Source organism: Mastigoproctus giganteus, chromosome 5, assembly GCF_048544385.1.
Source record: "Mastigoproctus giganteus isolate SK-2022 chromosome 5, ASM4854438v1, whole genome shotgun sequence".
Lineage (NCBI taxonomy): Eukaryota > Metazoa > Arthropoda > Arachnida > Uropygi > Thelyphonidae > Mastigoproctus > Mastigoproctus giganteus.
The window spans coordinates 7,676,426-7,690,516 of NC_143579.1; the positions used below are offsets into that span (position 1 = coordinate 7,676,426).

The following is a 14,091-nucleotide window of genomic DNA, read 5'->3' on the forward strand; positions in this document are numbered from 1 at the left end:
CTGGAAACAGGCCTGTCTGCCGTGAAGTTGATGAGCTCAGGTATGTCAACTTTAAAGAGGTAGAGTGGTGCACGTATGTTTGTATGCATTTTGGATAGGAGAGATGATAGCTGCTTGGCTAGGGTCTACTCTGAGTGCAGTACACCCCCAATAACAATGGGGGGTGCATTAGAAGCCCAGGCTTGTGGGCTTTCATTCTTCCAAATATTTTGAAGACTAAATGCTTGAGGAATAAATATATTATGAGTTGAAATTAACTATATAATATCAGTGTAAATACACCTTAGTTTACCCGTAAATTTAACTACATAAGTAGTGTAACAGCAACATTTTGATTTTATCTCATATTGTGGCTACCTTCACAATGCTATACCAGGTATTTCACTACTTTGAATAAATAATGCTTCTCTAGTAGAGGAGACTACTGTTATTTATTCTCAGTGGGGACCACCACCCAGATGTGTTTCGTAGCTTGTTGGCTCACTCATCGGTGGGCGGGCAGGTACCCTGATAATGCAGACATGCCATCGCAGTTGCGAAGTTAATTCCACAATATGAGAGATGCCAAATGGTAAGGATCGTGATAATATTTTGAAGACTAAATGCTCGAGGCAAAATATATTATGGGTTGAAATTAACTATATATGAAATTAACTATTACCTGCCCACTGATGAGTGAGCCAACAAGCTCGAAAACGTGTCTGGGTGGTGGTGCCCACCGAGAATAAATAACAATAGTCTTCTCTACTAGAGAAGCATTATTTATTCAAAGTAGTGCAATACTTGGCATCTCATTGTGAAGGTAGCCACAATATGAGATAAAATCAAAACATTGCCGTATTACACTACTTATGTAGTTAAATTTATGGGTAAACTATGGTGTATTTACACCGATATTATATAGTTAATATAATTTTTCCAAATATAACAGGACCTTAGAATAAACCTAACTGAGATGGATAAGACTCTGAGAGAAGAAAGTAAAATGAATCAGGTTAAAATTTTCACTGTTATAAATGATTTCAGAACTAGGAGTCTATAAATTCAAATCACAGGAAAGAAAATTTAGCCTGCAATTTTGTTTTAGTCAGTGAGTTGTAATTACTGGAATAAGTTATCTCCTAGGATAGTTGAGGCTGAACTTGGGGAAATTCTAAGGTCAGCTGAATGGTTATATCACCTACATGGGGAGGGAAGCACGTAGGTTTATTCCTTTTTATTTTATACATTTTTATATATATATATATATATTTTTTTTTTTTTTTTTTTTTAATATTATTTATTTTATATATATTTTATATTGGCTCAATGCAGCCAAGCCAAGTGGAAGAGTGAAGTAATGCACATCCATGGTTTAGGCTTGCATGATTGCTAAATACAGTAAGGTATTTTTATTGTAAAAATAATTAATTATAAATTCCACTGACCATTAGGTCAGCAGAGTTTATAATTAATTATTTGACAGAGGAACCCAGCACAAGTGCTTATATCACGGCTAGCATCTCTCTTATCAAAAATTATCACTTACTTTAAAACTTTAAAAACTTTAGGCTTTCTTGAGGTACTTAACAAAATTTCCATTCCAAACAAGAATATGTTGGTAACCTTCCATGTTAAGTGTTTGTTCACCAGAATTCGACTCCACTCACAACGCACATACTCTCTCTCTCTCTCTCTCTTACTCTACTAAAGATGACATATTTTAGAAGAAAAATTAGAGAGATGAGCTGAGACAGTGGCAACTGAAGAATTACTTATGGGTAGCAACACTGAAGGTGATGGAGAATGAAAAGATCTGGGAGTAATTTGTGCAGTCAGGCATGAAACACTGAGTAGTGCAGATGAGCTGTTAGGAGAGTTCACGGGGTTTTGTCATTGTATTACAGGAATTTTGGCAGCAGGAATAAGGAGGTGATTATCCAGTTGTATAAAGCAAGGGTTAGGTCACATCTTGAATACAGGTCTAAAGGCCTCATTTTAAGAAGAATAAAGATCTGCTCCAGAGAAGGGCAATGAGATTAGTGATGGAAACAAAAGGTGCGCTTACCAAAAAAAGGATTCAGTTCTGCAAATTGCAGCATCTGGAGACTAGGCACTTGTAAGGTGACCTGAATGAGTGTTTAAAGCTTTGAATTGATTCAGTAAGCTAAATGCTGCTGGGATAAGGAAGCATAAATTTAAACTCAGGAAGGATGGTTGCAGAATAGATATGCTGAAATTTGCTCTCAGCCAGAGGATACTTAATTCTTGGAACAAACTTCCACAGAAGTTTATTCTAGCCAGCCATAAAGTTCTAGGGAATTTTATTAGTTTACATATATACCAATAAGAAACTGGTGTAGATTTCTTTAATCGTTTGAGGAACTTCTGGCAATAGAGGCCTGGATTTCTCAATGAGAAAATTCAGATTATAGTATAATACAGTGCATTTTCATTATCATTCATAGTACAATTTTCAAAAAAAATGAAATTTAGTTTGTTTTTGATATATATTATTCGTGGCTTCCATTGAGATGATAGGCATTTCATTTCAGCTTCATAGCTGTACACCCATGTTTAACCATCAGTAACATTTTGATACTGTTGCACATGGAAGACTGCTGCACAAATTGGAGCAGTGTGGCATTGGAGGCAAATTGCTGCTATGGATAAAGGGATGGTTGAGGGGAGAAGACAGAGAGTGGTAATCAATGGACACTGCTCATCGTGGACTAATGTTATTAGTGATGTCCCTCAGGGTTCAGTGTTGGGTCCATTATTGTTTTCTGTATTTATAAATGATATTGATGATGGTATATCAAGCTTAATGTCCAAGTCTGCAGACGATACAAAGGTTGGCAGGGTTGTCAAGGACACTACTGACACTATGCTGCTGCAACAGGATCTGGAAAGGTTGAGCAGATGGGCTGAGAGGTGGAAAATGAAGTTTAACATTGACAAATGTAAAGTACTACATATGGGAAACAGCAACCCCAGAGCAACGTATCAACTCTGTGGTACTACACTGACAGTGGTAGAGAATGAAAAGGACTTGGGAGTAATTGTGCAAGCAGATATGAAGTGCTCTGAGCAGTGCAGACGGGCTGCAAGAGTAGCTCATGGTGTCTTGTCAATGATATACAGGAATTTTTCTAGCAGGGATAAGGAGGTGATTATTCCCTTGTATAAGGCAATGGTCAGGCCACACCTTGAGTACTGTATACAGGTCTGGAGGCCTCATTTCAAGAAGGATGTAGAGCCGCTGGAACGAGTACAGAGAAGGACAACAAGATTAGTGAATGGAACGAAGGGTTGCTCTTACGAAGAAAGGCTTAAGTTTTGCAAATTACAGTGTCTGGAGACTAGGCGCTGGCGAGGTGATCTGATAGAGGTGTATAAAGCCTTGAATGGTTTGAGCATGCTCAATGCCAATGGGATTCTTCCTCTTGCTCAGAATAATCACCTGAGAGGGCATAAATTCAGATTGAGAAAAGACAGATGTAGGATAGATGTGCAGAAATTTGCCTTTAGCCAGCGGGTAGTTGGTTGGTGGAACAGACTTCCACCCCTTGTTGTGGAAGTTGATAGCCTAAATAAATTTAAGGCTCAGCTGGACAGGTATTTTGAACAAACGGAGGGGTGAAATGGGAGTGGGTGTTTTTTTTTTTTTTTTTGTTGGCTGATGCTGCATAAGCTTGCTTTCTTGCATCATATGCCTCTACTAATGCTAATGCTAACAATATGACTAAAATTAGGGACCATTTCTATCCTCTTTAGCTACATGCACAGTTCTGAATAATGAGCTATTTGGTCATCATTCAACAATCCTTGAACAAATTTTGCTGCTGTCCAAGGCATGGTAAGATTTCTGTCAAAATCATCTGGCATGATCCAAACCAAATTTCGAGTTCTTCAGCAATTTCTTGGATGGCCATTGCCAATCAGAATGAATTTTTTCATGCACTTTAGGAATGATTTCGGTGATATTTAAAGTTGAAAATGGATCTGAATTTAATCATCCAGATACTCGGCCATTTCAGAAATGTTTCATTCACTTATAAACAACAAGTCTTATTTAAACATGCGTAAACAAATACAGTTCTTAATATTTGGAGGATTTCTATCGGAGGAGGATTCTTTACGAAAGACTTGAGGTGCATACATTTGCTCTTTCATCCATTATGACTGCAATGGAGGCCTCAGATATGTCTGACTTTCAACATATGCTGCTCAGTACAGGTTTGGTGGAGTAGAAAGCAGCTGGAATCAGTCAAGTGATCCTATTCTATGCTTACTCATCATTTTGGCCTTCTACACCCGCTACTTTCTTTTGTAATAAATAGCTTTAGATCATTTTCATCAGACCTCATACATATAAAACTGCATGCAATAATAGTTCAACATAAAAATAATAGTAGTTCTAAATGGTAAAGTGCCAGTGAACAAGCAGTAGTACTAATGTCAAACATTAACTGTTACTTCTGGCAAACAAAACCGTGGTTCATTCACCCTATCCTCGTTACAAAAACTGTTAAGTGTTTCCCTGACAATGGATATCCGAATAAATCTAAATCCTTTTGAACAAGTATGATAATGGCGATCCAGAGGATGTGTACAAGCTATTGACATCTTTTAGTGCTTTTAATTTCTCAATCTTCTAATTTTTTTATTATGTAACTTCAACTTTAACATGAACAAAAATTTAGTTCAGTTTAATCTTATAAGTGTAGAAGAGATTTTAATTGTGAATTAAATTTTTTTTTGAGGAATTAAATTTACTTGCTATTATTAATATATTAATACATTATTTTATGAATAATTAAACCAACATTTACACTTATCCATTTATTTTAATAATTTTCCAGTATACAAATATCTAAAAGGTGTCATTTATGTTATCTAAATCTTACAAAATATATTTTTTTTATAATTGAAAAAAAATTTCTATAATAAACATTTGCAAAAAAAGAAAAAAAAGCTTTTTTTGTTTTTCATAAGTTCTGACAAAAATGAAGGTGCATATAATATATACTAACAGAAGCTGAAAATAACAGAAGTTGAAAATAGTTTATTGTATTCTGAGTATAGCAAAACATGTCCACCTGCATTACACATGGGAACTATTTTGAAAGTTCAGCAATTTCAGCATATGAAACTAATGTGATATTTTGGTCAGCAAGGAACTGCTTCCATTCATGACTTAAAAGAAATGCCATTTCATGTTCCCTTTCTTCAGAAAGAGAAAATGGATCAAGGATATCACCACAGCCACCACAACCAGGAACTGATTTGTAGCCTGCATGCACCATAAGCTCACAAGTAATAAATTCCTTATCAGCATTTTCCCGAAATACTTCTAAAACTCCTTCCTGAAGATGTATAAGAGTCATATATTGTCCCATATATTTCATTCCTAGAAAATAGTCTGTAAATCTGAAAACATATAATTAAAATAATGTTTTATCAGACAAATGGAAAGAAGAAACAATACCATGTAACAAATTTTCAAAAAGTTTCTGTTAATCTGCAATTAATAGTATTTCTATATGAATTGGGCATATGGCTTTAATTTTTGCATAGCATCAATGGTTTGCCCATAAATGAAAGAAAGAAAAATTGATGCAATAATACCATATCAGATTTATTAACAATGTTAAACTACTGAAGAGAATCAAGTATTAGTTTTTGTAAGAAGTAAACAAATGTTAGTTAATCAAAAATTAAATCAGAATTGTTTTTTTGATTAACCCACCTCAGAATAATAATAAAAAAAATCCATAAAATGTAAATTTGACATATTTATCTTTTGTGGTCAGTGTGATTATCGTGAAGCAAGAATCATACCTTCATCCACTTTCCTTGGTACTTCTGTCCTGGTGAAATCTCTTCCCATGCTCTTCACTAATGTTGTCCAGATTTTGTGAAAATATCCAAGTGAGAGTGCAAGTAAAGAACTTGATTACCATTCTGTATTACATTTTTCCATAATTTTCAACCAACTTGTCAACTAGTTCTTTGTAATTTTCACTCAATGTTACCATGAAAGTCATTCACTACATAGCAAAACAACTGCCAAGCATTTTGCTTAGCATCAATCATTTTGTCTTCCATTTCTTGTGAAGCCAATATCTGCTTTACCTGGGGGCCAATTACTATGTCACATTTCACTTTTACATTGGACAATTTTGGAAGCGTAGATTGTATATACTTGAAGGTGTCGGCCTTAAGGATCCAACAGTTTAACAAATTTTTTGGCCAGTTGCAGTGCCAGCAGCAGCAGCAGCAAGGCTTTGTTTTTAGAAACAAAGCCCTGCAGTTTACTAAATAGTCACTTTCTTGAAACAATGGGACTATTTAGCAAACTGTTACACCAGGTTACAATTTAATTCTTGTAGACCATTCTATCGAGCTGTTCTACTGCCCTGCTCTTCCAGAGAAAGAGAAAGCAAGGGAATGTAGTGAAAAAACTCTGAAAAAACCCAAGCATCTTGAAATCCTGCCATCTACTTTATATTGACTGTACTTTATATTGACAGGGTATGTCTGCCAGGGGAAAAGTTGATGATGTTGTAGAGCAGATATCTTTTAAGGGCACAAAAGGTGATGTTGTTGTACATGTTGGAACTAATGACATTAAGAGTAAGAGATCTGCAGATTTACTCAACAAATATGGGTCAATGTTGAAAAAAGTCGCGAGTTAGGGTTGAATGTGAAAGTGTCTGCAATTCTGACCAGACAGGATATGAGGGAGTATATGATAAGAGCCTTGTCGATCAATTCAGCCCTAGAGAGATTGTGCAAGGCTGAAGGGGTAGAATTTTTTTCAGCTTGGTCTGAGCTAGTTGATAGGAGAGGCTGCTTCTACAGGGATGTGGTACATTTAAATAGAAAGGGTGCAAGAATATTTGCTGATGCTATCAAGGCAGTGTTAGGTGGGTCGGAAAACTGCTAGCTTGGTGGGTATACACAGACCAAAAGGTTAACAGTGGCTGCAGGCAGAGGCAAAAGTGATTCTTGCACTGCTTTGATTAGAATGAGCAGCAGCCTGGAAAGCAAGGTAATGGAGATTTCCAGGACTGTTCAGAGTCATAGTGGAACAAGTAAATACATGGACTGTGTAAGCATAACCAAGAGTAGGAACAGGTGCATGTATACCTGCATGTACACCAATGATAGGAGTATAGTTAATAAATTTGATGAGCTTGAAGTGCTAGTCAAGACATCAAAGGCAGATATTGTTGGAATATCAGAGATGTGGTATCACACAGATAAACTCAGTGCAGAATTGGAATTTGGGGAGTACAATGTGTACAGGAAGGATAGACAGGACAGGAAGGGAGGAGAGGTTATGCTGTTAGTTAAGAAACACATAAAATCTAAGGAAGTACATCCAATTGATGTTGGTGAACAATTCAGTGTCGAGTCTGTTTGGTGTGAAATAAACACTGGGAAAGGAAAAATGAGAGTAGGTGTGTGTTATAGGCCTAATGAATCTGATGAGTATAATGAGCAATTGTGCAGAGAAATAGTGGGCCAGTAAATCAGAATGTTTTATAATGGGGGATTTTAATTTCCCAGATATTGACTGGAATTTGTGGGTTGGTCACTCACACACTAGCAAGGCTTTTGTGGATTTATTGGATGACTGTTTTCTACAGCAACATGTTCGAGAGGCAACCAGAGGGAGTAATACTCTTGATCTGATTATCAGCAGTGATTATTCATGCATTAAGAATTTGCAGATAAAAGAACCACTGGGTGACAGTGATCACAATGTACTGATGTGGGAATTACTTAAAGATGTGGCTTCTCTGTAGCCAGGTGGGCAGGAGCAGAAGTGCATAGCACACGCTTCTTGATTAGAACGGGGTTCTAGCTCATGACCACCAAATATGGAGAATGCGGAATCAACTGATGATGTTACCAACGTTGAATAATAAATGAAATGGAAGCCTTCAGGGATTTAATTTTGGAGGCTACTAGGCTTTTCATTCCAACTAAGAAATACTGTTCAAGGTTTAGGCTTAAATGGATGTCAGATGAATTAATGAGGCTCGTGGTAGAGAAGAAAAATGTATGGGATGCATATAAAGTATAAGGTGACACAGAAGCCTATGGCAGGTATAAACTAGTATGTAATCAAGTCACAAAGGAAGTTAGGCAGGCAAAGGCAGATTACAAAAAATCTTTGGCAAAGGATGCAAGGAAAAACAGCAAAGAGTTCTTTACTTATGTAAACTCTAGAAGGAAAGGGATGAATCAGATTGGACCACTTAACATAGATGGATTATGATGATCATGCCCAGGTAGCTGATAAACAGAATGAGTATTTTGCATCTACATTCACACATGAGGAGTTATTCAATGAGGGAAGTGCCAGAAGTTTATCAAATGATAACAGGGAGATAAGTGATTTTGTAATAACTAAGAGCAAAGTTGAGGAGAAATTGTTGAAGTTAAGCATAAGGAAGGCACCTGGAGTGGACGGGATCTATCCAGTTATATTAAAGGAGGCAGCAAAAGAAGTAAGCAAACCCTTAGCCATAATTTTGAGAGCTTCATTGGACTCAGTTTAGGTCCCCATGGACTGGAGGTGTGCAAATGTATCACCAATTGACAAAGGGGGTTCAAAAGTGACATAAGTAACTACAGACCTGTTAGTTTAACTTGTGTTCCGGGGAAAATAAGGGAATCACTGGTTAAAGAAGCATTGCAGGATCATCTAGACAAGACTGCAGTAATAGATCAGACACAGCATGGGTTTGTTAAAGGGAGGTCTTGTTTGACCAATTTGATTGGATACTATGATGTGGTCACAAAGGAACTGAATGCAAAAAATAATTTTGATATCATATACTTGGATTTCAGGAAAGCTTTTGATACTGTTTCACATGAAAGACTGCTGTACAAATTGGAGAGGTATTGCATTAAGGGTAAGTTGCTACAATGGATAAAGGGATGGTTCAGTGGGAGAAACATAGTGGTAATCAATGGACACTGCTCTTCATGAACAAATATTATTAGTGGAGTTCCCCAGGGTTCGGTGTTAGGCCCATTGTCGTTTTGTATATTTATCAATGATATTGATGAAGGCATATCAGGTTTAATGTCCAAGTCTGCAGATGATACAAAGGTTGGCAAGGTTGTTAACGACAGTAAAGACAGTATGCAGCTCCAACTGGATCTAGATAAGTTGGGAAAATCAGCTGAGTAGTGGCAACTGAAGTTTAACTTTGACAAATCCAAAGTACTGCATATGGGTAGCAATAACCAAAGAGAAATGTACCAACTGTGTGGTACTACACTCAGGAAAGTGGAAAGTGAAAAAGACCTGAGGGTAACTGTGCAGTCAAATATGAAGTTTGCTGAGCAGTGCAGATGGGCTGCCAGGGCAAGTCATGGAGTCTTGTCAATGATATTAGCATTAGCATTAGTAGAGGCATATGATGCAAGAAAGCAAGCTTATTCAGAATCAGCCAAAAAAAAAAAAAAAAAAAAAAACACAACCACTACCCCCATTTCACCCCTCCGTTCGTTCGAAATACCTGTACAGCTGAGCCTTAAATTTGTTTAGGCTATCAACTTCAACAATAAGTGATGGAAGTCTATTCCAGAAACCAACTGCTGGCTGGCTAAAGGCAAATTTCTGCACATCTATCCGACATCCGTCCTTCCTCAATTTGAATTTATGCCCTCTCAGGTGATTATTCTGAGCAAGAGGCAATGAGCAAATGAGGCAAATCCCATCGGCAATGAGCATGCTCAAGCCATTCAAAGCCTTATACACCTCTATCAGATCACCTCGCCGATGCCTAGTCTCCAGACTCTGTAATTTGCAAAACTTAAGCCTTTCTTCGTAAGAGCAACCCTTTGTTCCATTCACTAATCTTGTTGCCCTTCTCTGTACTCGTTCCAGCAGCTCTACATCCTTCTTGAAATGAGGCCTCCAGACCTGTATACAGTACTCAAGGTGTGGCCTGACCAATGCCTTATACAAGGGAATAATCACATCCCTATCCCTTCTAGAAAAATTCCTGTATATTATTGACAAGACACCATGAGCTACTCTTGCAGCTCATCTGCACTGCTCAGAGAACTTCATATCTGCCTGCACAATTTCCCCCAGGTCCTTTTCATTCTCTACCACTGTCAGCATAGTACCACAGAGTTGATACGTTGATCTGGGGTTACTGTTTCCCATATGTAGTAATTTACATTTGTCAATGTTAAACTTCATTTGCCACCTCTCAGCCCATCTGCTCAACCTTTCCAGATCCTGTTGCAGCAGCATAGCATCACTAGTGTCCTTAACAACCCTGCCAACCTTTGTATCGTCTGCAAACTTGGACATTAAGCTTGATATACCATCATCAATATCATTTATAAATACAGAAAACAACAATGGACCCAACACTGAACCCTGAGGAACTCCACTAATAACATAAGTCCATGTTGAGCAGTGTCCATTGATTACCACTCTCTGTCTTCTGCCACTCAACCATCCCTTTATCCATAGCAGCAATTTGCCTCCAATGCCACACTGCTCCAATTTGTGCAGCAGTCTTCCATGCGCAACAGTATCAAAAGCCTTTCTAAGATCCAAATATATAATATCAAAGTTATTCCCTGCATCCAGTTCTTTTGTGACTACATCATAGTATCCAATCAAATTGGTCAGACAAGACCTGCCCTTATCAAAACCATGCTGTGTCTGAGCTATAACTGAATTCTTGTCTAGATGATCCTGCAGTGCTTCTTTGACCAGTGCCTCCATTAATTTTCCTGGAACCGAAGTTAAACTAACAGGTCTATAATTACTTATGTCAGCCTTTGATCCTCCTTTGTGAATTGGGGTTACATTTGCACATCTCAAGTCTATTGGTACCTCCCCCGAGTCCAAAGAAGCTCTCATAATTATGGCTAGGGGTTTGCTTACTTCCTTTGCTGCCTCCTTTAATATAACTGGACAGATCCCATCCACCCCGGGTGCCTTTTTTATGTTTATCCTCAACAATTTCTCCTCCACTTTCCTCTCAGTTATTAGAAAATCATCTAGCTCACTGCCAATGTTTACTTCACCTACGACATTCCCCTTCCTGAATAACTCCTCATGTGTGAATGTAGATGCAAAATACTTGTTTGGATTGTTAGCCACCTGAGCAGGATCCTCAACTGTTGAACCATCAACATCCAGTGGACCAATCTGATTCATCCCTTTCCTTCTTGAGTTTAAATAGGTAAAGAACTCTTTACCTATTTTTATCTGTTTTTCTTTATGAGATTATGAGAAATCCTTTGCCAAGGATTTCTCATAATCTGCCTTTGCATGCCTAATCTCCTTTGTGACTTGGTTACAGACCAACTTATATCTATCATAGGCTTCCATGTCACCCATTAATTTGTATGTATCCCATGCATTTTTTTTCTCTGCCATATGTCTCATTAGTTCATCTGACAACCATTTAGGCCTGAACCTTGAACAATATTTCTTGGTTGGTATGTAAAGCCTGGTAGCCTCCAAGATTAGTTCCTTGAATGCTTCCCATTTTGAATTTGCTGTTGGTAACATTATCAGTTGGTCCCACTGTATAGAATTTAAATACTGTCTCAGACCATCATAGTTGCCTTTACGAAAACAAAAACCCTTCCCTTTACCTCTGATGGTAGTTACCTCCTTGAGTAAATCCCATTTCAGCACACTGTGATCACTGCCACATAGTGGTTCCTTTATCTGCAGATTCTTAATGCATGAAGAATCACTACTGATAATCAGATCAAGAGTATTACTCCCTCTAGTTGCCTCCCGAACATGCTGATGTAGAAAACAATCATCCAATAAATCCACAAAAGCCTTACTAGTGTGTGAGTGACCAACCCACAAATTCCAGTCAATATCTGGGAAATTAAAATCCCCCATTATAAAACTCTCTGATTTACTGGCCCATTCTATTTCCCTGTACAGTATCTTATTATACTCATCAGAGTCATTAGGCCTATAGCACACTCCTACTCTCAATTTTGATTTACCTATGCTTATGTCACACCAAACTGACTCGACACTGCCCTGTCCATCGATGTCGACTGGTTTCACTTCCTTGGATTTTGTGTGTTTTTTAACTAATAGCATAACCCCTCCTCCGTTCCTATCCTGTCTATCCTTTCTGTAGACGTTGTACTCCCCAAATTCCAGTTCTGGATTCCTTATATCTGTGTGACATCACGTCTCTGATATCCCAACAATATCCGCCTTTGATGTTTTGAGCAATACCTTAAATTCATCAAATTTATTTACTAAACTCCTAGCATTGGTGTACACGCAAGTATACATGCACCTGTTTCTATTCTTAGCTACCCTAACACAACCCATGTGTTTACTTGTACCGCAATGAGTTCCAGCAGTCTCTGAAATATCCTGCCGCTTGTTTTTCAGGCTTCTGCTCATTCGAATAGAAGCAGTGCAAGAATCTCTTTCACCTCTGCCAGTGGCTACTTTTAATCTATTAGTCTTTGTCTCCCCCCCAAGCTAGCAGTTTTCCGACCCATCTAACACTGCCTCGATAGCATCAGCAAATATTCTTGCACCCTTTCTATTTAAGTGTATCCCATCCCTGTAGAAGCAATCTCTCCTGTTAACAAGTACAGTCCAGGCTGAAAAAAATTCTACCCCTTGAGCCTTGCACAATCTTTCCAGGGCCGAATTGATCGACAAGGCTCTCATCATATACTCCCTCCTATCGTGTCTGGGCAGAATTCCAACACTTTCAAATTCAACCCTACTTCACGGCTTTTTTTCAACATAGGAATGTTCAATATATAGGAATTTCAACTGGATCTAGATAACTTGGGAAAATGGGCTGAGAAGTGGCAACTGAAGTTTAACATTGACAAATGCAAAGTACTGCATATGGGTAGCAATAACTGAAGAGAAACGTACCAACTGTGTGGTACTAAACTCAGGGAAGTGGAAAGTGAAAAAGACCTGGGGGTAATTGTGCAGTCAAATGTGAAGTTCGCTAAGCAGTGCAGACAGGCTTCCAGGACAGGTCATGGGGTCTTGTCAATGATATATAGGAATTTTGCTGCAGGGACAGGGAGGTAATTCACACTTAGAGTACCGTGTACAGGTCTGCAGGCCTCATTTTTGGAAGGATGTAGAGTTGCTAGAACGAGTACAAAGAAGGGCAACAAGATTGGTGAGGGGAAGGAAGGGGTGCTCTTACCAAGAAAGGCTTAAGTTCTGCAAATTGCAGCACCTGGAGAGTAGGCACCTGCAAGGTGATCTGATTGAGGTGTATAAGGCCTTGAGCTTACTCAACCCTTGAATGGGTTGAGTAAGCTGAATGCTGATGGGATTCTTCCTCTTGCTCAGACTAAGAACCTGAGGGGGCACAGTTTCAGACTGAGGAAAGACCGTTGTAGAATGTGCGAAAATTTGCCTTTAGCCAGTGGGTAGTTGATTGGTGGAACAGACTTCCATCTCTTGTTGTGGAAGTTGATAGCCTAAATAAATTTAAAGCTGAGCTGGTCAGGTATTTGGAACGAATGGAGGGGTGAAATGGGAGTTGGTTTTTTTTTTTTTGGCTGATGCTGCATAAGCTTGCCTCTGCTAATGCTCGCTCTCTCTCTCTCTCTACCCTAGTGTAACTTGGAAATTTTTTTTGGCTGGTGCAGCATAAGCCTCAGGCTTCCTTACACCTAATAATAATAATACTTGATCTTCATTAACACATTTCTTCACAGATTCGGCGAAGGTCCCAATTAACTGGAGTTGTGCAAATTTATCACCATTTCGCAAAAGGGATGAAAGAGAGAGAGACACGAATTACAGACCTGTTAGCTTGACTTCTGTTCCATGGAAGATAATAGTCACTGGTTGAACAATTAATGCAGGATCATCTAGACCAGTGGTTTTCAACTCCTTTTTGCTCTTGGTCCACTTCTGAATTTCATTCATCTGTGTGGCCCCATCCCTCATATTGCTTAATTATAATAAATGTAATATTTATAATAAATATGTACTTTATCAACTGCACTTTTTATTTATAACATGTATTATTTGTTTATAATATAAGGAATATTAATAATAAAAAAGGGGTTTATTAACTACAATCT

General features: G+C 38.1%; 1 protein-coding gene across 1 annotated transcript in view; it reads right to left on the reverse strand.

The window, feature by feature from the left end:
- Nucleotides 1-5,050: 5,050 nt before the first annotated feature.
- The window catches only part of LOC150085150 (carbohydrate deacetylase-like), a 66,412-nt gene continuing 57,371 nt past the window's right edge, over nt 5,051-14,091 (reverse strand). Inside the window, exon 5 of the mRNA XM_090373049.1 lies at nt 5,051-5,412. Coding sequence (XP_090229175.1) covers nt 5,100-5,412 — 313 coding nt within the window. The 3' untranslated portion in view covers nt 5,051-5,099. The remainder of the gene's footprint in view (nt 5,413-14,091) is intronic.